General features: G+C 32.7%; 1 protein-coding gene across 3 annotated transcripts; it reads right to left on the bottom strand.

Moving 5' to 3' along the window:
* Window positions 1–1,886: 1,886 nt before the first annotated feature.
* On the bottom strand, window positions 1,887–26,087 carry LOC137820336 (myosin-15). Of its 3 annotated transcripts, XM_068624366.2 has the most exons (39): window positions 25,831–26,087; window positions 25,608–25,736; window positions 25,361–25,507; window positions 24,304–24,449; window positions 24,044–24,200; window positions 23,880–23,938; window positions 22,658–22,814; window positions 22,370–22,519; window positions 22,126–22,262; window positions 21,407–21,553; window positions 21,219–21,320; window positions 20,774–20,831; window positions 18,349–18,450; window positions 17,569–17,606; window positions 17,350–17,476; window positions 17,097–17,270; window positions 16,806–16,937; window positions 15,998–16,107; window positions 14,931–14,991; window positions 14,640–14,817; window positions 14,013–14,218; window positions 13,617–13,736; window positions 13,431–13,529; window positions 13,093–13,314; window positions 11,451–11,590; window positions 11,131–11,242; window positions 10,586–10,630; window positions 10,408–10,500; window positions 8,825–8,995; window positions 8,591–8,743; window positions 6,865–7,041; window positions 5,342–5,479; window positions 4,064–4,134; window positions 3,834–3,933; window positions 3,709–3,765; window positions 3,569–3,625; window positions 2,992–3,076; window positions 2,831–2,909; window positions 1,887–2,424 (listed from the first exon to the last, which is right to left on the bottom strand). In XM_068624366.2, the coding sequence occupies exons 2-39, from the start codon at window positions 25,725–25,727 to the stop codon at window positions 2,301–2,303; spliced, it is 4,551 nt and encodes a 1,516-aa protein (XP_068480467.1). In that variant the 5' UTR covers window positions 25,728–25,736; window positions 25,831–26,087; the 3' UTR covers window positions 1,887–2,300. The 3 variants fall into 3 exon arrangements, 2 of the variants coding, with proteins under 2 accessions (XP_068480467.1, XP_068480469.1); XM_068624368.2 differs by having other exon boundaries at window positions 25,608–26,066; XR_016515550.1 differs by lacking the exons at window positions 1,887–2,424; window positions 2,831–2,909 and having other exon boundaries at window positions 2,996–3,076; window positions 11,451–11,612; window positions 25,608–26,066.
* Window positions 26,088–26,921: the final 834 nt, after the last annotated feature.

The raw sequence follows: 26,921 nt of genomic DNA, 5'->3' as shown, positions 1-26,921 counted from the left end.
CAATTAAGTCAAACTCTTTTTTCCTAATTTCCTTAATTAGTGTGATTTTCTCAAGAAAATAAATTGTAAGGCAAAGTCTCCAAATGCTCAATCCGATTAGTTAATTATAGTAAAATAAATAAGTGTGTTTGATAAAAAATAGATGCTTATAATCTCATTTTTTTTTTGTTCTTAGATTGAGGAGGATAAATTTGAGATTCCATAGAGGAAGAACACTTTCTTCACTTATGTCTTATTCTTCTTTTTTTTATAACAGAATAAGATTTGTTTAACGCTAAGTAACTACTCTACAATTTTTCTTTCTTCATAAGTCTAAAGAATATAACATATAACTATATATTTTTTTATTTTAATTTTTAGTTTCAATATTTTTTTTATGTTGATCCTTGTTATTTTCTTGTAGTCTTTCTATTATATGCATATTTGATCCTAACTAAAAACAAAATAACAAGAACATTTTTTTTAAATATAGTAAAACTAAAGATAAGAAAAAAAAAAGAGAGCTTAGGAAAAAACAAAATTTGACTATATTTAAGGGAAAAACATCTTTTTGAGAAAGCCTGTACTCTTAATCATCTTTACAAATTTTAATTTGTTAAGTTGTTTAAACAAATATAAAACATTTAATATTTAATGTTATGTATTATTAGAGCATGGGAAGGGAGTTACATCCTCCACCCTCATATTTTCCTAACATGCACCCTTATATGAGGTGAAATGATAAAATTGTGTCTGAGAAATACATTATGGACTATATACTACAAAAAGACTTTTATAATTTATTTTTTATTTTATATTCTAAAACGTACTTTTATGATATAAAATAAAATAAAAATATATTTTAGAATATAAATGATGTATTTTAAATTATATATTTCAAAATGAAAATAAAAATTTCATTTTGTTATGTATATTCTACAATCAAAATTTTATATTTTGAAATATATATTATGAAATATAAATTGTGTTTTAGGATGTATGTTTTGAATTATAAAATAAAAAATGTATTTCCAAATTTCAAATTCCGCAAATGAAAAAATGTACAAAAGAAAACTGAAACTGCAAAAATGAAAACTAACTAACAATTTACTATTAGAAGGATAGATTTGAAATTTTAAGTTTTATGGGATGCAGCTTAAAAGTATGAAGGTGCAGAATATAACAACCATGGAGAAAATTAAAGGGGAGACGCAGATATAAAGGGTGTGCTTTGGACTATTTGGGCATTAATTAACTGAGGAAGGAAAACAAGTAGCGTTATATATATATATATATATATATATATATATATATATATATATATATATTTATTATGAGAGTATTATTAGAAAAATCAAATTTTAACATTTTTGTAAATTTAACAATTTCATTTTAATAATAGATATTTATATTTTAGGTTAAAAAATAAAAATGAAATTTAAATATTAATATAATTAATTGTCAAAAGAGATGTTTTATTATTAATAAGGATCAAAATATCAGTGTCCATATTGTTGCATTTTAAATGACTATAGAAGAAACAAAGTAGAAATTAAAATTATAAACACGGAAACATGCAGGTCCTAGTTTAGTCTCTCTTTCTCAGTTCAGAGTTGGTTAGGGTGAAGATCCTAACCACCACTCTTCACCTACTTCCTCCATTGAAAAGATCAGTGACTAAGACTTTAAAAGATGATAGGGTTATCAGTTATATTTCTCACCCTGATTAAGACTTAACAGGTATCGATCATTGATGTCGTTATTCAATTGTTACATGGCTGATTAGAAATAGTCCCTATTTAATCGCCAGCAAAACTGTGCCGTGCTTCCAAAGTGAAACAATACATCCAAAGTCTCAAGGCTGAAGTTAAAAGAAAATTATAACGTTTAAAAGGAACAAAAAAATGTAACACGGAAGGCTGAAGTCCAGCATTTTTAAATAAATGAATAGATTTTTAATTTCTGGCCAAGGCTCTGATTACATTGCATACCTAGATAGAATACAACATAAATGATAAATACAGGTAAGATGAGCTACATGATAATAGAATCAGCACGTCAAAACTTTACTCTTATCCTATCTTTAATAATTACAGTTTGTTGGTTTAACGGTAATTCTTCCACCTCCGATGGGTAGGTAATTAATATCATCAGTACCAAATGCATTCAGTGACGATGCCGATAAATCTGATGACAACTAAGGTTGCTGTCCATTTGAATGGGGAAACACTTCCGACTAGGCCGTGCACTCATTTAATTCCAGAGATTAAATATTGAAGCACAGTTTCAAGCAACAATCTTCCAATTGTAATCTAGATCAATTACTTCACCTGTAAAGTAAGAAACTGGGCACAGGGATATTCGCACAAAAATGCTGGGGGATCAATATCATCAGTATTTATAGCAGGGATTGCCATATCTATATCTTCAGCAGAAAAGGGAATGCTGCAAAAAAAAAAGTTGAAGGTTAAGAGAGGGGGGTCAAAGCTACCGTTGTTTCCAATATATTATAGGTCCTATGAGAACATTTTACCAGACATTGAATTAATGAGTAAGCAAAGAAAATCCTACACATCAGTGATTGTGGCAAACGTATTTTTGTGTCAACCCAAAGAAGAATTAAGTATGCAATGCAATATAACCTAAACACGCTACATGACATAGTCAAATTAGGCTTACTGGATTTTACTGAGTTTCAAAATTACATAATAGGTTATTAGTTTATTACCAAGTAGAAAATCACAAATAAAAAGCATCTTACAAATAAACTTTTCTTCATACCATGGCAATAATAAGAACGCCAATGGCTTGCTAAAACTACAAAGAACTTGTATTGTTGAAAGAAAAGTACCTCATATCATCGTCCAACAAGAATGAATTAGATGTCAAACCCTGATTGTCCTTGCTCACAAGGTCCCTCATTTCACTAACTACCTGTTCACCATATGTAGGTTAGAACTCCAAAGATACTACCACAACATAAAAGTATTTTAAATCAATTCAAAACACAACTTGCCTCGTTGGACACACTCTGGGTTCCATACTTGTCGTCCCAGTACATAGTACTGATTCGATAAATTTGCCTAACTGTTAATGCCTGTTAAAGTGAACTAGAAATAGGTTAACCTTCTATAACAGTATTATTTTCGGCAAAGTATAAATGAGAATATTGCACCTGTGATGCAGGTAAATAATCAAATATACACATAAAACAACAAAAAGAGGAATAATAAATAATAAATAATTAGGGGGGCAAGTTCCTCCCAATACAGTGAGGTACAGGTAAGTCGAGCAAAAGAGACACCACATATTTTCTTGAAAGAAACTAATAATTTAAGAAATAAATGTATCGATTACATTAAAGCAAATATTGACTTTCACATCTAGGTATATTATACCATGAAACAAAACTAGAATCAAATACCCACGGTTCAAGGTCATAAATTTCTTTAATTGCAGGTTCAGTTTCTCAGGCATATTCGCGAAACAACAGAACTTAAAAATCATTTGAGATGAAAAAAATATTCAGTTTAAAAGTGTGATAAAAGAGATGTTGCAATCATTTAGAACAATATAATGTTTATAATACCGGACAAAGATCCTGCCGAATTTCTTCCAAAGATTTCTTAATCTTCTGATGTATTACCTGTGCAATTAAAATAAATGAAAATAAATATGGCATATCAGTGCTATTTGAGAAAAAAAGTACAACTAAGGTAGTGCTTATACCAGAAACCCAACAGCTTGCCTTATATAATTCAGTTGGTGCCAGGATGTTCCTGCATACTAAATTTCAGAAGTACCTAGTTAAACCTTAAAACTATAATCATGAAGTAATAGCAAGCTCAGTTTACCTCCTCATTTGCATTAACTATCCATTTCTCCAGTTCTGCAAGCCCAGACTTTACATATTCACCATTTGAGAAAGTACAGCATTCACGTCGCAACAGAAGGCTAAAAGATATTATTGGCAAAATAAATTAAAAATTAGAAAACTGAACTTCAGAAAATCAATTCAATAAACATAGCAAATTACTGATTTGAGGCAACAGAAAAACTTCATCTAGTAAATAGGGGGTTTTACCTATTGAAGAGTGTAATATTGATGAAGGAAAAAACCTGAGTAACTAGCTTGCGGATGAAAAAGGACGGTACCTGTACACACAGCCTTTGGTAAGAAAAGATTAAGAGAAACAAATACATCACATTGAGTGGTTGATACCAATTAAAACAAACAGCTAAATTCATAACCATAAATTATCACTTATCATTTATTTTCTAATAGAAATGGGAACTTTACTAATTATGTTCCATAAAGCTTGAAAAATCAAGTTTCAACCAGTATAATGGCATAACTAAAAACAGGAAACAATTATATGACCAATGTTTCTGGTGGCACTGTTGAGATAAGTATTGGAACAACCTCTCCTAAAAATATAATAACATGAAAAATATATTATTAAGAAATCATAGCATCTAACACTTATACATCCCCATTCATGCAACTTTTACTGAAACATGATTATATTTTTAGACAAGAATTTATAAACATGAAAAAGTAAGAAATAAAAAGAGAACAAGAAATCCTCCAGAACTAAAGATGAGGCAGCAACAACAAAAGGAACAAGAAACATTACATGCCAACCTCTTCAAATATAACAAAGTCACCCAACTAAAAAGACTTTGAGAAAAACACCGCATAACTAGATAATGTACTCAATCCTAAAGGATCAGTTGAAGATAGTCAATCAAACTGGTCATTAAACGGTTAAGTGCATTGGTTCAATAATAAATGTGTGAACTGTGATCTAACCAGTAAAATAGATATTATTTTTTCTAAGTTATAACATTATATTAAAAAATGATGAACAAAAAACATGATCACAACATTAATAATTACATAAAGTAAAATTACATATATCATTTAAGTTCAACAGTACAACAATACCATTAGCAATAATAACATCTACAAATAGAAACTAAAAAAATTCATATAACTACCAGTCATCATAACATTCACCAAGTTTGATTTCATATTCAAACATGTTAGACATTTCTAAAATAAAAACAATTGTTTTGAAGAGCTAGTTAAACTGGTTGAACCACTGGTTTGCCCGAATGAAGACTGGTTTTAGCAGTTTTTGTTCCATTCTTTCATGGGATAGCTTTGTGGTTCCTTTGAACAAGATGGCAGGCCAGTTCACAGTTGGTCTAGTTTGGTTTTGATAACCACGGTTCAAATAAGTAAACTGTTACATTCTCTTATCTCAATGACCAAACAAATGCTTACAAGACTGGAATGGACAAAAATAGACCACATTGAATAGTGACAAACAAATCAATAAAGCAATAAATACCATACATGATTTACACGCATTCTGCTTATAAATGAGTCCAAAAATCTGATCATGTTGTCCCATTGAGCAACAGGTGATTGTGGAGGAAGCCCACCAGAAGATTTAGATGATTTTCCACCTAGCATCCGACCTGTTTTAGGTGCCTAAACAGTATCATATATAATAAGAAACATGATTTTGCAAAGTATCATTATGAAAGCTTGACAGCAACAAAAGCACTTCCCCACTTAGTGGGATTTGACGACATGAATCATACAACACTTTTATGTTTTAGCATAAACAAAAGTGGCACTTGTATAGTGATGCTATAACATTCTTTGATATAAAAAAAACATAATAGTATGAAAAGGAAAAATATATAGCAGCTGTTGAAAGAAAACAATCTACAAAGCAGTAAAATCATCTCATCAATGCAAATAATGGGTGCAATTGATCATCACTAGGCTAAACAAAGGTATCTCTCCCAGTCTCAACCATCCCCAAGGTTGCTTCAATTCTCATGTTTCACAACATCACAATAGCCACAAGAAAAGAAGTTAACCATCACAATCAACGTGTTTCCTTGAACAAGCAAATAAAAACACCCTTCGATAAACAATTTTTTTTCTCCATACAAGCAAAGTAGCCACAAGAACGAAGTTGATCATCAAAGTCAAGTTTGTTTCCTTGTACAAGCTAAAAAAAAAAACAACTCTTCAATTGTAAGAATTGTTTCTTTGCATTGCTCAATAAAATCTAATCCTTACTATGGAACTTAAATTGCAAAGTAATGAAATAAAGTCAAACAGCCATCATACAAGGATGCCAAACAGAAGAAAATAATTGATTGAAACCAAATGCAAACATGAAGTTTATGAAGCAAAGTCTAAATCAACACAAAACATATATATTTCATTAGTCTGGACTTCATTAAGTCAGTACTTCATAGCATTCAAAAACAGTGGTGTGGAGAAACCCGTGGCTGTTACACGGGCTACTGTCACAAAGCAGTTTAGTGTATCAGCAGCTGTTATGGACCAAATAGCGGCTGTAGCACTACAGTGCTGCTGTGTTGATTTCAAAAGAAGCCCTAAAGTAGGACTTTTTAAGGTGGGCTATATTTTTTTGATGAAAATTACAATTGTATAGTAGAAATTTTTTTGATGACTTGAATTTAGAAGATGATAAATAATTTCCATTTAAGGAATCTTGTATTTGACTTTAGTTGGTATTTACTTGTATGCTTTTAAGACACTCAGGACTTTTCATTGTTAATTAAGAATGTCATTAATTTTGAGTAATTTTTATCATTTTCTAGATTTTAAATGTATAGTAAACATTATATAAACTATATACAAATTTCAAAACTAGCAGCAACTATAGCACTATAACATATTTAGGGCTGGGCTGGGCCCCCACAAACCATCATCCAGGATTTAAAACGTAATACCCGGTGGAACCAAGACTAAAACAGCAAAATATGACTAGGCAAATTTAGTGACACATAGCTTGTATCCCCAAAATATCAGCTAGGAATTAGAAATACCACCTGAATACATAATGTCAGAAGTGGAGAAAGCTCCTTTTTCAAATTATCACGTATAAGGCCAAAAATCTTCTCTACACAAGCAGTCAGCTGTTGTTTAAAAAGAATAGCTGGATATCTTGCTTCCACATGTACTGTATTATCATCATATCCAATAAGCTTCAATGGAGACCTCGGCTTCTAAAAAATGGCATCAAATCACACTGAATAAGGAGGTAGAAAAAGAAAGCAGGTGCTGGAAGACCACCAACTAGGGTGAAATGCAAAAATCTGAAGGGGAAAAAAATTCTTGGCGACAAAACCAAATAAATCAACAGCTATAAAGCATGCAACAACAGTCAACACAACCTTCAAAAGAATCCAATAATTACTATTTATATATTTCATAGAATGATCAGTAATTGTAAGCTGAAAATACAAAATAATGATGAAATCTTCAAACATTTCTAAACAATGAAAAAATAGGTGTTCTCTACTTTCTGCATCATTGAGCTTTCTCTTAGCAGAACCAGATAAGCAGAAGCTTGCTAAAAGAGGAATCTTTAGAAGAAAGGAAATGCCAGCAATAAGGTTTCAAAAGCGTCCAATACTACACGATCATTCAATGACTTTGTTCTGCATAGAATCATGGCACACGACTAGTACTGGAAAGGAAATTAGCAGAATCATGGCTCAAAACCAGTACTTAGAAGGAAATTGGTAGTTGGTAGCTTTGTAAAGTGAATTTATAATTCAGTTTGACAAGTTTAAGTGGAATTTTAGAGATTTAATAAAAAAAACAATTGATGTATCTTCACTTAACTGCATGAGATTTTGGGAAAGTTGGTTAATGACATGGTGTTTATGTAAGGAAATAAAAAATTGTTTGACTGATAACAATCACGCAAGTTATATTTCCATCACCTCTATTTATAACAATCAAACTCTATAAAATAAGAAAATAAAAATATGGTTAAATGAATAGCAAGATTTTAAAAATAATTTTCTTGTAATTACTATGGAAATAATGAAGATATTCCTAAACTAATAATAATCCTCTACTTACAACAGGTTTTTTAGATTATTGTCCAGTGGCCGAGAGGAGGTAGCTGTGTAAATAGAGTGTAAAACTACGAGCAGCACTTAGAGAGTGCACCATGTCTTATTTTATTCAATGCAACACGTGAACTTAATAAAGGAACCAAGGCACAATATGATAATGTGGAAACTTAGATCATTACACAGTACTATGCGGAATGCTATCCGTATACAACTTCTTCCAATCCAGTCATTGGAATTTATTATCTCAATAAATCTCTTTTTATGCTTTTCTTATGACAGGGATGGTGCCTGCCAAACAATTGAACTCTGCTTTATATTAACACGGTATTAAGTTTTAAGAAGGAATTAATATGGCACGGCATCAAAGCCTATGACCCTTTTCTATTCATGTGATTTGAGGTGATCTCCATGGTTTTTGTTGCTACTAATATTCACCGTCTAGTCTGGCAGGCCTTTTTGGAAGCTGAAATTACTTATAACACATGCATAGAAACATGAGAAGAGAAAACACCTCTACATCCGAACATTAATAATTCATAAGCTCATAACATAATAGATTATTAAAAATTCATCACATTATGCAATTGTTTGAACCAAGTTAATCATCACCAAAAAAATAGAAGAACATTTAAGATGCACAAGTGAGGGGAAAATAATCTGATATCAGTATACAAACTTTATAACTCACATGCCCAATTCTGCTGGTCAAGCCGGATGATCTGGCACAACGTTGAGCAGTGGCTGTTAAAAAGCCATTTGAATGCAAGTTCCTTTGCAAGAGGCAAAGAAGTGCAGATGTATTGGACAGCCAATATGGCAAGACAATGTCATCATCTCTAACCTGAAACAAATGACACTCCAATGAATAAATCTCATGTGAAAACTACACAAGCTACCGGCAATTCAAATACAGTACTATTACCTTTAGGACATCATTAATTCCATCAACAATGTAATCAAAAATGGCTGTTCGCTCAGATTCAAAGGCATGCCAATGATGAAGACATTTGTATATGATACAAGCTGCCAGCGGTTTACCATTTTTGAACACCAAATCCTCTTTGATACACCTAGAGAGCAGTTCATTGTTATCCTGCACAAGGCATGGTAATAAGCCTATAGGGCACAATGTTTGGCAAATTGCAGAGTCAATCCTAACTTCTGATGAATATGTTCAAGTATAAGAATCTCATGATAATATAGACCTTAAATTTATTTTAGTTATGTTACCGTTGTATTCATGCCAAAGTCAATTGAGTCTTACATTTCCTGTCTTTCATTTTGTTTAGCATAGGGATAACTAGATAAAGATAGGAGGAGCAAGAAATCCACCATAACAAATGATACGTGCTCCCACCAAAAAAGTAAAATTTTTGGGAAAGGCCTCAAAGTGATGATAATCATTGTAATCAGTGATAGTCTATTCCAAACCATGTGGCTAATGCCTATTTATCAAGGATGCAAATGAGAGAACAAAACACTACTTAAGTCTTCTAGAGACATGTGAAAGAAAGAATCTAAAACAAAACATAAACCCTTTTGATGTGAACAGAACAGACTAAAGCAGCTGGGAACTCCAGGTCAAGTGGTTTGCATAACGAGAGAAATGGCCTATATTGTTTATATCTTTCAAATAGAGTGAGTGCAAGTGAGAAAATAGAATAAAACAAAAGAGGGACATAAACCCAAGAATGCCATTAAACAGCACCAAACACCATGATTTAAGGGGTAAAAGAACAGAGTTCCTGCACTGAGCCAATACAGATCAATATGGCCACAATCGGCATCACCACAGGTACAACAACACAATGCGCTACAACAGTGTACCATTGAACGGTTCACAATCACAACACTCCAAGACACAGTTGACCTGGGTCTTAGTTCAATTTTCTGTTGAGCACTAATATCCGAAAAAGATAAAATTAAAAAATATGAAGTTTCCCTTCATTCCCCTCATCAAACTGAAGTATTTTATACCATCAATTTCATTACACCACTCACGTACTTACAACTTAGCTGCTTTTTCTTTGTGGCAACACAACTATAGTTTTGTGGACAAGCCAAGAGAAAAACAGCTAATCAGTCCCAATCCCAGTAGATTAAACGCACAAGTTTATTTGAACAAGGAAATTGTCAACAGACATCGACAATAATTGCAGCTATAGTGTGTCCCAGCCCCCTTTCACCTTCTAACTAAATCGAAAGAAATAAGCAATGACAATATCTGTTCCAGAACCTTATTCATTGAAGGGAACCAGATTGATTCTTCCAAGAATTTAGAATTAAATATTGCATGAATATATTGTAAACAGAGCAGTTCTTAATTGCTTCCTTTAGAGTAGTTTGTTATATATTGTATACAGAGCAGTTCTTAACAGCTTTCTTTAAGAGTAGTTTGTTACAAGTTAGTTAGATTGTGTACAGCTGTTATTAACAGCTATCTTTTGTACACGAATAGTTACAATAAAACCTTTAAAGCAGCCATATGAAATCTGAAAACAATACCTGGTGCCTCTCTGCTGTTAATTTTGATCTACGAGAGTCTGACAAACTTCCATGTGTAAAAGGGAGAATAAGTTTTGTAGGTGTGGGCGATTCCTGAATCAAATTGGATTCATTGAAAAACAACTATAATTGTGCTCAGTAATTATTGTCAACAGAAGCCAAAAATGTAGCATCTTACAAATGTGGGCTTTTGCTCAGTGCGCGGCACTGCATTTGAGTATCTCTGTTTCAGAAAAGCAAATTAAATAGATATGTCACAATGCCTCAATCAAATTTTTTGCATATTGCCTACATGGGAAATGGAAACCCGTAGATACAATTTATGTAAATGATAATTGATATCAACATGGAGTGTTCATCCTTAGTTTGCTCAGCTTTCTCTTCTAAATCTCCTGTGCCTTGGTCTTTACACAATAGATGGAATAAATGCTTGTCTTTTTGTAGAGGGATTGATTTTAAAATTTCTCATTTTTAGAGAAGGCAACCATTGTGCAGATAAACTTTTGTATAGTTTTTAGGAGTTTCTTGCTTTTCAGCATAGGTTTTGGCCTAGTCCCCATGTGTTTGTATTTTTTTTTTTCTGTTTTATGTTATCTTTCATGTGATGGCATATGGTAGTTGAAACCTGGGGTGTCAACCTATCTGAGATATTAGGTTTCATTGTGATGCCTAACTACGAGTTTTATAAATATATATATATATATATATGTTGAGGATACTTACCTCTGAAAATGACTTTGTTAAAGATCGATGGTTACTCTTGGGAGATACAGTTAAGGCTTTCTGACGAAGCACGTGATTTTCATCTTCTAAACTCAATAGCTTTTCCTGGAGACTATATTAAAATTAAAATACAAGTAGGAAAATCAGAATTATAAACAAATATAAGTAAACTACTGCACAATATTCAAATTTTTAACAAGAATCAAACTCTAATAAAGGAAAAATAAAAAACCATTGGTAGGGGAAGATGAGATCCAACACCTTTGGCACTTGAACTAAATCAATTTGTAAAACAGGAGAAATGAAAGTAGAAGAGGCACCTTTTCACATCTTGCCCAAGTTGAGAACATTTGTGTTCAAACTCCCTCATTTTCATAATGGTATTGTCATGGTCTTTCCGAGCATTAACAAGCTCAAGCTCCAAAGTTGTGCTCTTCTTTTCAAAAGCATCCAATGAACCCTAAACATATGAGACAAGCAATCTATATAACATAATTTATTAGAGAAATCAGATAAAATAGAAAGTGAGGGATGAAAAATGTCATGAAAAAAGCATAAACTATTAAATGAATGGTCTCATATGTAACACGCCACTTAAAGAAAGAGCCATGTGAGTTTTAAGCATGGACAGTTCACAAACAGACCACACCTCATGCTGAAGCTGGAATTAATACATCATTCACAAGAATGGATACGCAGACCACATAATCATAACTGCTCAAGTACCATATCATCAACTAACTATCCCATATGTTTAATTTGTTGGGTAAAAAACATTTAAATGGTTTTGTATATAACAAGAGTACTAACAAAGCATGGGGGGTGGGGAACAATCCTATCCGAATGCAAAATGAATTAAGGAAAAAACTACAAAAAAATGTTGCACAAGCCAACACATGCCCTATTTTGAACACATTTTCAGTTACGTACAACAGATAACAGAGTAGACGTGACCCAAACAAAAAAGAGTATTATATGCTGGATGAAGATGTTGCAGCCGGTAAAAGCATGTACCATCCAACTACTTTGCTCCTAATCATAGAAGTAAAAAGTATTACCTAAAACCATAAAAAGAAAAATTGTTTGCTACTAATCCATGTTCAACCCATAAGCCATAAGCCTTAAAACGTCAGTACAAACTATGTAAAACCACATTTTCACAGCCAATGAACCCAAAAGTCAAGTAAAACATTTCATACTACATTGTCCCGTGTGATCTAAGACATGAGAAGTAAAACCAAAACCATTTCCAGCCACTTTGGCCATTAGTTAAAAAAACCCAAACTAAATGTTTAACCACATTTTTGACCCAGCCAAAACATACTGCAGACTGTCTATTCAATTTGTCTAACAGTAAGCCATCTTCAAATTTTAAATCTATCCCACATCATAGATAACAATGCTTAATTTCTGCAGTTTATAACATGAGCCTGCATTACAGAAGAGAATAGGTTACGCCACATTTTGGGGGGTTAGGCTTGAATGTCATCCCGAAAGCTTTTTGGACCTATCAGATTATAACAATATTATTGTATTAAATTTTTACTACAATTTGGAATTATATACCTGTTGGTCTATTTAAAGACTTAAACACCACTAGCCTACAAAAAAGATTAATCAGCTTAGGTATGCATGTAACACTTATGTAATAGGTTTTATTAAAACTAAATAGAGCTTTTTAATAGGCTTTCTGCCCAAGCAACGCCGCCTTGAAATAAAACTTAATATAAGGTAAACAGGCCTTAGGCTCTACCCCAATTTGCATACATCATGCAAATTAAAAGGATAACTTCTTGCCGGGAAACGATGTAGGGGAAAAGAATAAATTTGTAATGTAATTCAAGCTAGATTCTAGACACAGAAATAGAAAATCTTGCCATATAAATTACATGGTAAGAATAATTGAAATGCATTGTCAAAATAAAACAAACTCAATTGAACACAACTATTTAACAGAAGCACCTTTAAATGAGCATTTTCCCTTCGTACTTCATTCATTACAACTAGCTCTCTTTCTAAAGAAGATTTTTCCTTTACTGATAATTGCAACTGATTTTGCAAAACTGCATTTCTGTTGCACTCGTTAATTGTTGCAAGTTTAGCTGCATCTAATTCAAGATTCAGAGCCTCCACCGTCTTCTGTAATTTGGAAATCTCAACATGCTTAACCTCTTCATTAGAAATCTGCATGACAATGAAGAATACAATATCATAAGTTCCCCATATCTCATCATGTCACAAATACTTACCATATGCATAATCAAATTTTAAAACATCTCTTATTTTTTTGGATGTAATACCCTTATTTTTTTCTCAAGATGCAAACGCCATGTAAGCTCTTCCAATTGTTTCTCAAGTTTATTCTTAGCCAAACGCAAGGCTCCAGCTTCATTAGCCTCCTAAAGATAATTAAAAAAATTAAGGTGGTGAGAACAACTTCAAAATCATTTTTTCCTCTCCATGGAAAAAGAGAAAGAAAACCTTACTTGCTTAAGTCTACGAAACTCTCTTTTTGCTTGTCTGCGTCGCCAAAGGCATTGTATTGCTACAATTGAATATTGATGTTTTAGGAATGCAGATCGAACCTTGCACATCCTCCAATAGGCCTATGTATAAATGTTACATATTACAAACAAAATACAACATAATGTATGTTGTCAACCACACAAAAATGGTAAGCAATTGAAAGTAATGCAGGGAGCAATTGAAAGTAATGCAGGGAACAATTGAAAGAAAATTATGCATCGTCATCTTAAATAACACAATAACACACAAGCATAATTCAATGTTATGAACATAATATGAAAAAATAAAATGAAGAACATGCAATTGCTGTGACATTTTAAAGGTCATGTTACTACTCCATCTCTATGGTAAAAGACCTGAATGTAAGTGGCAGCTTTGTGCTCCTTTCTGTGCAAGAACCTTCGACGAGTTGTGAAACCACGAACATTGGATTGTACAATTATAGCAGAATAACATAATTTCACATAAGCATGCCTCATCAGACACATACGAAAGTATTTTTGAATAGAAATAGCTGCTGCTGTCTCCCGCTTAGAGGTATATATCCTTCGGCTAATGCAACCTTGTAAAAACAAAAGCTGATGAGGACCAGGACAGTTCCTCTAAAGTGAGGTGTACTTTGAAGATAAAGTTTAGTTATAAGCATTGATTAGAAAATCAATTATTGAGATTGTGAATCAATGCATGAACATTAAAAAAACTATAAAGATATGAAAACCACAGCTGATTTTCTAATTAAAATTCATAAAAGAAATGTACAGATCTGAACAGTAATATAGCTGTTGCTGCTGCACCCTCCTTGCTCCAGAGGAGCTAAATCCTACAAACATTTGACCGATTCTAAATCTAAATGACATGCATTCTTTTAAGCTGGAAAGGAATGTGTTATGTTCCATACAAAATCACTTCTGAGAAATATTGATTGATCACAAGTTTTAAAAAAGTTTAAAGGGAAATTTTAGTTAAACATAAATAAATCTAACCCCTGCAGCATGCTTGAAGAGAAAGTACAGCAGCACGAATTGAGATGAAATCCCTGCGTGCAATAAACGTTCTCAGTTGACGCTGAATACATCTTGCAGCATTGTCCAAAACTTCTGCACGTCTAGAGTCTAAAATGCAAATTTGACCAGCCCTGAGAAATACTTTGGTCCTACCTAACTGAATAGTAACAAAGATTAAAATTAATTAAAAGAATAACCAACATAAATTGATTTAAGCTTTCAGACCAAGAGCTGAACAACAACAGTATGCACGGTCCCAAAGAAGCACACCTGAAAATTCTCAAGCTTTAGCTTTTGCAATATTTTCAGAGTTACAGCTTTGTCATCGTAGCTGTCAGCACAAAAATTGTAAGCAAAGCATTAATGACAAGTGAAAAAAATTATCAAATAAGAAACTTGAATTGCTGCATTTGCATTGACATAAGTAAAATTGAATGTATAATAGTACTAACAATCCAATAATGCAAAATAATAGATGTAAACAAGATGAAAAGAAAGACTCACAAATTTCAATAAGATGTACTCAGAACATACGCACACAAATGCACACCACAGCACACAACACTCACAAGACTCAGACACTCCTCTTAAATGGTGTCTATGTCTAGACACCGACACTCATACGACATGTATCGGAAGTTTCTAATTCAAAAAAATATTTGTTGGACCTCTAACAATTCTAGCACGGTTCCAACACAATTTTAAAAAGGACAAATACATTAATTTTCTAAAAACTCAAACTTATTGTATAAATTTTTATTATGATTATAAAAATAAAGAACAAATTCTTTTGAACTAGCCATGAGAAATATCTTTCTACCACAGAAAAAAGAAACTAAGACATACTTGTGCATATAAATCTCTATTATAAATTTATATAATTCATAATTATAAGTGCCCCCGTGTCCTACATTTCAAAAATCTCTATTATATGTCGGAGTGTCTGTGTCTGTGTCGTACCAGTGTCCGTGTTAGTGTCTCAACTTCAAAACGAGGAAGATTATAGAGGATAAGAGAACTAAACAGAATTATTAAATTCTGTTTTGACAGCTGTCACTACAATAGTTATTACATTATTTCATCACCAATATTTTAATAACCAGACCAAGTTCGCTATTTTATGCCAATAACCAACTAGCCCACAATATGGCCAAGACCAACTTTTGAACTAATATTTAACCAAACAAGCCGGCCAGTCTAGGAGAAAATAAGAGAAGTAATCCCAGTTTTATGGGAGTAATTTAAAGCTTCCTATTACTTAAAAAAAAGAAATCAGTAAAGAATCAACTATACAGTTAAACTAAACTGAGTTAATCCATAAAATTAACAAAATTCACCTTCCATCCATAAATTCAGGAGATATTAATCCAAAGCGATCTACAAACTCTGAGTAAATCCTTCGAGTGGGGTAACCTGCCAGACTTATTCTAACAGCCTCAAGGACACCCTAAAAAAAATACAGCCATGGAAAAAATGTATGTGATGTGACCATACTAAGAAGTAAATTTAGACAAGAAAAAACAAGATAATTATGGCAGCCTTGTCAGTATGAAAAAGTGAACCAAACCCGCTGCAATTTTTGTATGCACAAAAACATGTAGGAATGGGACTCAATTTTCCATGAGAAAAGATTAGTAATTCTGGTCCCATCTTAGAGAATTAAACTAAGAATGGAGTTTTTCATTTCCTTCAACCCACTGAAAACATAATACATAGGGACTGGTTATAGTGCATGCTTTCACAGGTACAACCATACTAACACAGATAACAGACTTAACAAACTATGACATCTGGCAAAACAAAACTGAGAATAGATTGTGTAATAAAAATGATAAATGTAACATTTTTTCTATTGTCTAATAAGTATTATATAAACCATTTCAAATTTGAGCAGGAAAAAAACTACAAGTTTAATAAGCCAGACTCATTGAAAAGTTCAACGCACTAACACAAAAGATATTCACCGCCATTAAGAGGAAAAATCTCAAAAGTAACTTAAGTAAAACTAAACAACTGCTTTGACTGAGTAATCAACAAACAGAAATCAAGGAAACAAATTCAATAATTGGCATACTGACAATACATTTCTTTACAACTCTAGGTGAACAACAAATAGTAAAGGAGTTTGAATATTTAACTACAGACCCCACATCGTAATTGGTGTATAACACTAGTATTCTCAAACTTTTGTGGTTGATTCAAAGAACTTGGCTTGACACAACGAATGTAATGAGGCTCTGTTGTGTTGAGTGTTTCCATGAGTGCTTGAAGTTGTTGCTGAAGTCCCCATCCACCAATGTTATACACAGGACAAGAAACAGAAAAGGATCAACATCACAAAATTAATGTTCAAATACTTAGTCACATATACTATTTGTTCATAATAATGATTCCCATAAAATTCATTAACTCGCAAAAGGAAATAGACATTCACACCTTAAATCTGGAAGCCACAGAAGAAAACTTGTATGATGACCTTGAAGATTCCTCTGTTAGCAAAGGAAAAAGAGCCGACACAAAGGGCAACTTTGAAGAGGACAATAGATTACAATGTTCTACAACTACATAATCACGATTTTTGTCTAAGAACGTGTCTGTATGATAAGTGACCTGCATAAAAATATTAGATGATATACAACCAAAATATTTCATTTTCAAAACAAGAGAAAGAACAGAAACATTACATTACCTTTCCAGCATAATGAGAAAGAGTAAAATCTGTTTCTGAAAACTTCTCCTTTTCTAACCTTGGGTGTGACAGGAAGTGTTTAAACAACTTAGTAGAGAATGTTTCATGCGTTGATTTTGGAAACATGCTGAAAGGAGACAAATTAAAGATTAAAAATAATTTATAAGGGGGGTAACACATAATTACAGACCAATTCGGGTTAAAAAAATCAAATTGTACCAAGCTTCATCTAACAGAGCAATGATCCCAATGGGCTTCTGCAAAAGAATGCATCATGTACATGAGAAACTGAAATCCAGAGAAAAGAAATGACTATACATAACAATGACGAAAGCAACGGAAATTAATTTCCAAATGTAGCTATATTCATTTGGTATGATTAAAATTATGTGAACCCTAATATGCAGATCTTACCAACTAGTTCTTTCAAAAGAACCCATTCCAATACTTATTCCCAACATTATGTCAAAATCATATATATGTTAGACCCAAATATTAGACAAAAGGCACAGAATAAGACACAAAGAATTTGATATAATGTGGTCTAGTTAAGTATTTGTTTTCTGTTTCAGAGAACTAATCTACATACCACCTGTATCCTAGGGCCTTTATATTTGTGATTTCAGTTGCCAGTCACTTTCAACCAGTTGTAACTGAAAAAGTTATTCAGGCTTACCGATCCTCTGTAAATAGAGACTAGTAATTTTAATTCAGTTTTTTCTCTCACCAATGAAATTAGAATTCTCTCATTTCTCATGCTTTGTGTATCGATTTATAATACTTCCTAATGCAAATTCTCCTTTCAATTTCAGTCTTGCCGCCTACTGAAATAAAATGACAAGTACATAGCTTAATCACAATACTTTATCCATCAATATTATTGAAAAATATTATCCTTGTATCATATTAAGCATGAAACAAGGAAACTATATGAAATGAATAATATATGAGAAGATAGAATCAAAAAACCTCCTGCTAAATAAATGATTTAGCAAAAACCTTTTCAATCAAATCTAAAACATCTTGGTTGTCGATAAATTCAATGTAGCTCCAGTTAATTTCTTCTTTGGTGTATTCCTCCTGCTCCATCTTGAAAACATGCTGGAAGAAATTACAAGCCGCAAACAAGTTAAAAGAAAATTTTAAAAGATAAAAGAAACTCACATTTGCATTAAGACACCTAGGCATTGTGTTAGGATGAATATCAAGTAGCTTCTAATTAGCCAACTAGCATATTTCGCAAAAAAAAAAAGCTACTAGAGGTGTTTCATAGGAAGCTATTTGAAAAAGTTATGTACTTAAAATCTTAAATTTCATAAGCAGAAGACTCTCTTGCCAACTGCGTACAGGATATGATAGGACACATGATACTATTTTGGTTTTATGACTTGTTTGGTACACCAAAATATAATTACATTATCCTACTATATATTTACATCCTTCATCACGTACAATCTCTATCCAATAGAAAGAATTGGGTTAGGAAACAACAACATAGAATATTGTGTAAAAGATATTTATACATAATAGCAATAATTCATATATATAATATATACTATATAATGTATGTAATAACACATAGAACTGTCAAAGTGAGGCCACAACTCGTGGGCCAACCCAGCCCAAAATGTGGAGCTGTGCCATAAAATTGTTGAATCTTACAATGGATCAAAATTGACAATAGGGTCCACTCAGGCCCAACCCTTGGTGGTTGGTCTGCCCATCAGTCCATCTGTCTTACTCAACCGTACACCACTGTCCAGCCCATCCCAACTCTATCTGTCACTCAGCCTAGCTCAGTCTTCCTCTCCTCCTCACTCAAAGCACCCTCTCACTTAATCAAATTCACTCACCTTCTCTCATCTCACTTGAAAACGAAGAACAGTAACAAAGGTACTGCCACATGCACTCCTCTGTATACCACCACCACGACAACCTTCCATAATGATAATGACAAGTGACCTTCCGCAAGCAATCATCTTCTGCTGCAAGTGACAAACTCCCCTCCAGCCTGTGAAAGCCTCCACGTTCAGCCTCCACCATGACAGCCTCCTCTTGTTTGCAACTTCCTACTTCCATTACCTTTTGGTGTTCTAAACCTATTTTTTTAAATCCAAGTTGATCAATCCGTTTAACCCATAAACCCATGGTGAGCCAAACTAGGCTAGATTTTTTCTGTTTCTTTCAGATTGACCCAGCCGAGCCAATCCATTAAGATAAGTTGCCAAAGCGGGCTAAGCGAGACAAGTTTAACTGGTCTGTTTTGACAACCCTAGTACACATTCATATACATAGAAAATTTGCAAATTAATATATATTACTAATTAATATTTTAAAAACTAAATTAAATAATTAATATTATAACATTTATCATATATAGACAGATATGTTTCTTTTTCATTTTTTTCTTAACAATTTATTAAAATCTCAAATGTCCACTTTGTCATTTATCTTTTAGGTATTTTCTTATTTAAATTTTCCTACTTAGAAAACAAAACTAAGTATAAAAATTTAAAAGAATATTAAAGACGATATGAAAAGCTACAAAAATATTTCAAATTATTTTTTTAATACTGTGCAATTATGATGAAAGAGTAATATTGGCATACACACAATGTATATATATTTTTTCATATCATGATATCCTTTAATCCACCTTGAACATAACATAAAATAACATTATCTAACAATTATTTGGTGTGCATCAACATTGAAATAGTATACAAGTTTGTCAGACTCTTTTTCTATCGCACTCTTATTTAACTGTTACAGCTTATCATATCTTATCACACCCTAAGATCTCATAAAAGTAGCATGTCTCATGTTGCATGATATTGGGTGAGTTTGTCTGCTTATTTTTAAACAAGTGTTTTTTAATGAAATAAGCAGAACACCTACTTCTTCTGTGTTTGTTTAATCCGTTTATTTCCAAAATAAGCATTTTTCTGCTTTTTTTAAATAAACAAATCCTATCTGTTTCTAAAGAAGTGATTATTTAAAAAAATGCTTATTTTAGAAACACTTATAGTTTGAACAAACTGGCTCATTTTTTCCAATAGTTTCCCTTTTAGTGTTTCAAAATGATACTTTTTATTGTTCCCTTAATTAATTAATACCCTCCATTTCAATCAATTATATGGCCGTACTCAGTTATTCTATGAAATATACCATACTAAAAATAATAATAATAATAACAATTTATGCATTCAGTTATTTAATTTTTAATTATATATACACTTTCATATCCTTTCATCCAAATTAGATGTATCAACTGGTTGATTAATTATACCAAAAACTTCCAATCCAATCATGGAACTAGGCAACTTTCAGTTTTGAACTCCCCCAACTTTTGACTCTTGCTCTTTAGCTTTCAACTAATTATACCAAATGAAGCCATTAACTTGGAGAAAGCAAACTTGCATACCTGATTAAAATGTTGCTGAAGCTTTTCATTAGCAAAATTGATGCAGAATTGCTCAAAACTGTGAAAGTGAATAAAATAGGATCAACCAAAAGAATCAAGTCAACAAAGTTACAAATTAAAATAAAAGCAACAGAAAGTACAATTTAATAATCAAAAACTCAACAGGGAAAATAAATCAATAGATGGTACAAGTCAACCTCAAATCTCAGCAGCACAATTCATTTTTTCTATCAGTGGAAGTGCTAACATTTACAAGAGTGTTATATACAAGTGGTGAAGTATTCACAAAACACTAAGAAAGGTATTCACAATTCATGTTTTCAACCAGGATATATTTCAATAATTCAAATTCACAGTTAACCCACTCACTTCAACTTACCACCGCGCATATAACCTAAAAAAATTAAATATACTCCCAAGAGATAGTTAATTCACAACAGATTACCTATTATACTTAAAACATTCAAAACCATATATATCCAAGACTCCAATTTGCATCTGGGAATTGATATCTTGGCCCACAGAACTATTGATCTTATCAACAAGCCTGGTAGGGTATCAAATAATTAGTATTCACCGTAATATGCGCATGATAGAATATGTTGATCAATTCTGCATTGAACATAAGCATACCAATCAAATAAACGAGCATAGACAGTTTTTGCCAAAGTATCCCGGCCAGCAACAGCAGCATTACAATCAAGAGCTTTGACAATATTTCCTTCTCGAGTTTGTATTGAACGTGTACATAATGTTGCAAGCAGTAGGTTCAAATCACACCTAGATATGGAAAATTTGTAGACATTCCATTAAGTTTAACATAAAGGACAAAAGGTGAAAACTTACATAAAATCATGTCTAGTCATTACAAGTCAAGGAAAATAACCAAGTAACCAACCATCCATCTCATTCTGCTATTTTTTATCTTTTTCTCAAAGATAAATGATAATTCAGCAACCTGTTCAGCGAAAATCCAATCTCTCACAGACTAGGGAAACCAAAGCTAATTAATCTAAAGCTTCGTCTCCTTCTACATACAAATTCAGAAAACTTAATACTAACTATCTTAGCAAAGCCAATACCCAACAGTAGTTGAAAACTGTATTCACTATACACCTCGGCATTTCATAGTCATTGCACTAATGAGCAGTTCTAAAAAACTTTATTAACCATTGACTTTCCATCAGGTTTATACACTGTTCATGCACCCTACATAGTCATATTATCAGAATCTTACGTACACAAATATCATGAACATTTAAAAAATAAATCAACTTGAAAGCCAAATGCAAATGAGAGAAATGTAGTTAATTAAGCCAAGTTAAATAATGTTCCTAACAAAAATCAGCTACCTGAAAAGATTGGCAGCCATCTGCAAATGAAATCTTGATTTATCATCTTTTAATACTGATGAATCATGCTCTTTACCAGGAGAAAATTCAATGTTTCCCAAATGTAAAATTGCAGCTAAGGTGCAAAATATGGCTTCCTGACAATAAAAAGAAAGGATAACTGTAAGAAAAAGGGTAGCATATCAACAAAACTAACCAAGATAGCATAGAACAAAGCAAACACTAGCAGATAGCATCATCAAACCTGATCCTCGTGACTTATGCCAACAATATCCATTGCTCTCCGCGTCTTCATGTACTCTTCGGCACTGTTTATGCCCTCTAATTCATAGACTTTACTTTGATTCAAATAGTGGAAGTGACTTGGATGTTTCAACTTATACTTCTCTACATCCTAAAAAGAAGGCATTCCAATAAAAAAGTATAACAATAATATGATATACTGAAAACAGTAACCAGCACATGCACCTGTATGCTGAATATTAACACGTAAAGATATAATTGCATAAATACTTCACCATGGACTGCATACCCTTTCGGATGCACACAATTGATAAAAGCAGTGATAATTTCGTTCTGGATCCGTTATCTGCACTACTCGTGATCTTTCTAGTAAGTAAGTTCTGATTGCAGCACCAGATATTCTACCATTTGAATCAAACTGAATTTCAACAAACTTCCCAAAACGGCTGCATTGAGAATAGAAATAATGAGGCAATGACCAAGAAAGAACTTCAATAAAATAATATTTTAAAAATAAGATATTATCTCACAAAACTGACAGACTTAAGTAGTATTCTTCCACTTTACCCACTTAAACCTCAGACTTTAATCTCAAATATCAATATCACAATTCCTATTTTCAGTCCTTCTGAATCTAATTCCCAGGAAATACACAAGGGAATAAAATTCTACGATGTCACAGAATTCTCTTCTCACTTGCATATTTTGAGATTTTATGCAACAATGGTGCAGTCTGTGGGTGTAATCAAGTGAAACTGAGCAGAGCCAAGCACTAGGCTTAACTTACCAAAAGATTGGGTGGCTCAAGCTTGGCTTATTTATTTTAATGAGCCTCACTAAAGTTGGACTTGGCTTGTTTTAAGAATAATAAAACTTTGATTTTTCTTTTTGACTCATTTATAACATAATTTTTTAATGTGAAAAAATTCCTTCAATCATTTTTAACTTATCAATTTATTAAGCTGAACATCTTAGTACTAAATAATAATCTAAACACAAAATGTACTAAAATGTGGTATGATATTGTCAAAATCAAATCTATGTAATTATAATATTTTATGATACACACACACATGAACTATTCATGATGTAGACCTTGTAAAGTTGGGCTTAGCACATTAAAATAACCATGCCTAATATCAAGCTTGAGTTGATTATTTAATAAATTAAGTAAGCTTGGTTGATCATTCATTGATTCGTTCAAATAGCTTAGCTTATCTATACCCCTGGTGCAGTCCCCATTCACTATGCTAGTAAAGTCAGGCTTTATATAACTGGCATTCCATGAAATGGCCCTTATTAGGTACATAACTATGTTTCTATGAAGTCAACTATTGTTTTGGGTGGATGGACGGTAGAAAAAAGAGACAAGATTGTGCCTTTAAATAGCATGCTTTAGTTAATTAAAAGATAAGAAAATATCACAAGACAGACCAAAGAAAAATTATAAGCTTCTTTCTTAAATCAAAGTGCAAAGTGAAATACTACAAACTATAGAGAACCAAGTTCACCTTGAATTGTCATTCCTGACAGTCCTTGCATTGCCAAATGCCTCCAAGAGTGGATTCGACTGAATCAAGCAAAAAGTTTAATCAGCATTCCTTATTGATGGCTAAATGGAAGTTAGAAGAAAAATAATTCTCAACGTGATCAATTGAGTTCAAAAATAGCCTACTTCAAGAACTTGTTGTTCAACTGTTCTGTCATCACCAGCAGCACGCCCACCAACAAAGGTAAGATATTGCATAATCAATTTTGTAGTCTCAGTTTTCCCAGCACCACTTTCACCACTAACCAAGATAGATTGGCTTTGACCTCCATTCATCATAGCTCTATATCATGCCCAACAAAAAACTCACTACTTGCAACATGAAAAGGCAAGGAGTAAATATGACAAAAAAAACAAGCAATGAACAAGACCAAATACATACTAACCGATAAGAAGCATCAGCAACAGCATATACATGTGGACTAAGCTCACCAAATGGAGCTCCCTTATACTGCTCCATCATATGGATATCATACAGATGAGGAAGCTTTGTGAATGGGTTTACAGCTATTAAAATGCTCCCTGTATAAGTCTAAGAGAGAAAAACAAGTCATCGAAAAAGCATAAAATAGTACACAATGCAATGTGAAGGATAGGCCTAATAGTCACCACAAAATGTGTGTGTTGGTGAATAAATAAATACATAAATACATATAAATCACATTGATATATTAAGTAAATGCTACTACTTATGTATTAATTTTTTATCAGTATTGGCTCCCTGAACAAGTGTTGCACCTCAAATAAAATACTGGAAAAGCCCTCATAAATGAAAACACAGATTATTTACCTTCATACATTAATATATGGTGGCAACAAAAACACATATGTCAGCTTATCACATTTATTCATATTCAAATACCAGAAAATTGGGAAGTGGCCAGGAACAATAGTTCCATACCCAAATGCAATTTGGACAGTAATAATGAGAGTTTAATTGCCATGAATTGTCAATGTAAAAAACCTTATACTACTGTTCAATCAAAAATCATCACTGAGGTGAATTATAAAAGAGTTATTTTAAATATATGACCAATCAGTGCTAAAAATGTTAGTTATTGCGAAAGATGGCAAACGTATTATATGTGACAACTTGTAATTGAATGATCGTGTGCGAGTGTACAAACTAATTACCATAAACAGCAATACATGATTAGGTGACAATGTAAAATACTTTACAATCAATGCATTTCAATTAAAATGTAATGAAAAATCCTACATTGGCAGCATTGTACAGAAAATTGGATATCATTTCACTAACGTGCTAATCCCCTAATGCCAACTCGGCTCACCAAACGCCAGTGGACCTTTTCGATTTCACACAACTCAATAACACAACTATAGACTCGTGTTCATCGCGTCATCGAACAGATGAAGATTAAGAACATTAAAAAACCCTAACTGTCCATCTAGTCACCAAAAAACCACTTCACTAAAACTCACATAGATATCATTCAGCGCATATCTTCTGCGGAGATTGTACAACACCCCTGGCTCATTCAAGTAAGCCAACCTCGTCATGTCTTCGACACCTCCATGCTCATCTTCGTCCGCGTCCCTGGGAAACACGTTCTCCGAAAGTGCAATAACCTGCAGCAACATCAACACACCTCACAACTTCTTGATCCAAATAATGCACCGGCATTCACAACTGCAAGCAGCGGAAATTAGGCAGAAACAAAACCCTGACCTTCTTGCCAGAATCGGTGGCAACGGTAACATTCTTTCCCGAAGATCCGAGTACTTCAGCAGGAATCCAAGCGAAGTCTCTGTCGTGAACCCAAACCTTAGTGCCATGGCGCAGATTCATGATTGGTGCCTGCAATGGGGAAATGAAGGAAGGGGAACGAGAAGGGGAACAAGAAGTGGAAAGTGAAACCCTAGAGAGAAGGTGGAGAATGAGAGGTTCTAACAGGCACGAGGTTGAAGTAGTTTTCTTCTGTTCTGTTATGCTGAAAATTGTGGTTCCCGCCCCCGCCCTACCAGGTGTGGACTATGAGTCAAAAATGGCGAAACTGTACGGTATTTATATCGTATTCGACACGTCACCACCGTACCCAGTTTTTGGCTTTTGGTTTTCTTCCTCTTTTCACTCGCGGTTTCGCTTTACCGTATCATCCGCTTCTTTCTTTTTGGATATATCTGCCATGGCTGCACCAAATTACGTTACACTTTTAAATTAAAATTAAATCGATTCTTATTATCTCACTAGTAACTTACGTTTTTAAGCATTAATGAAATTTATTTCACCACGATCATGTTTTTAGATTCAACTTCTTATAGAATTTGAATTCAACATCTTAACTTTCAGAATTTCTCTTACAATTGAACCTTTGTAATATTTTTTTAACAGCCATGATTTTTTAAAATTAATAAAAATAAACAACGCGAAATAAATCAATATTTTGATAGTTTATGTGTTTTTCAATAATTTACAATTTAAAATTCATATTGACAGTGCGTAGCGTATATATTAAAAAAATACTTACAAAATTGTTATAATTATCACAGTAGATTTATTCTGTTATCTCGTGATGTCGTGATACACTGAAACGGACACTCATACAACACGGATATGAAAATACGTAAAAATTTTGGGGATACGAATTTATATATTATATAATTATGAATTATATAAATTGACAATAAAAATTTATATGTACAAGTATGTTATAGATTATTTTTTGAAGCGGAAATATGTTTTTCATAACTGGTTCACAATGTTTTGTTTCTTAGTTTTATAATCATAATAACAATTTATTCAATAAAATCTAAATTTTGATAAAATTAATGTATTTTTCCTTTTTAAAATTGTGTTAGAACCGTATTAGAATTGGACACTTCACGGATACGTGTCCTACAGGTGTCATACGAGTGTCGGTATCCAACACGAGTATCGGACACCACGCCATTTAAGAGGAGTGTCCGAGCTTCATAAGTGATGACAGAATAAACATTTTTTTATTTAAGAAACAAAATAAAATGTTAAATTATTTTTATTATG

Source organism: Phaseolus vulgaris, chromosome 9 (assembly GCF_051622355.1).
Source record: "Phaseolus vulgaris cultivar YP4 chromosome 9, ASM5162235v1, whole genome shotgun sequence".
NCBI lineage: Eukaryota > Viridiplantae > Streptophyta > Magnoliopsida > Fabales > Fabaceae > Phaseolus > Phaseolus vulgaris.
This window is presented reverse-complemented; position numbering and strand designations above follow the sequence as displayed.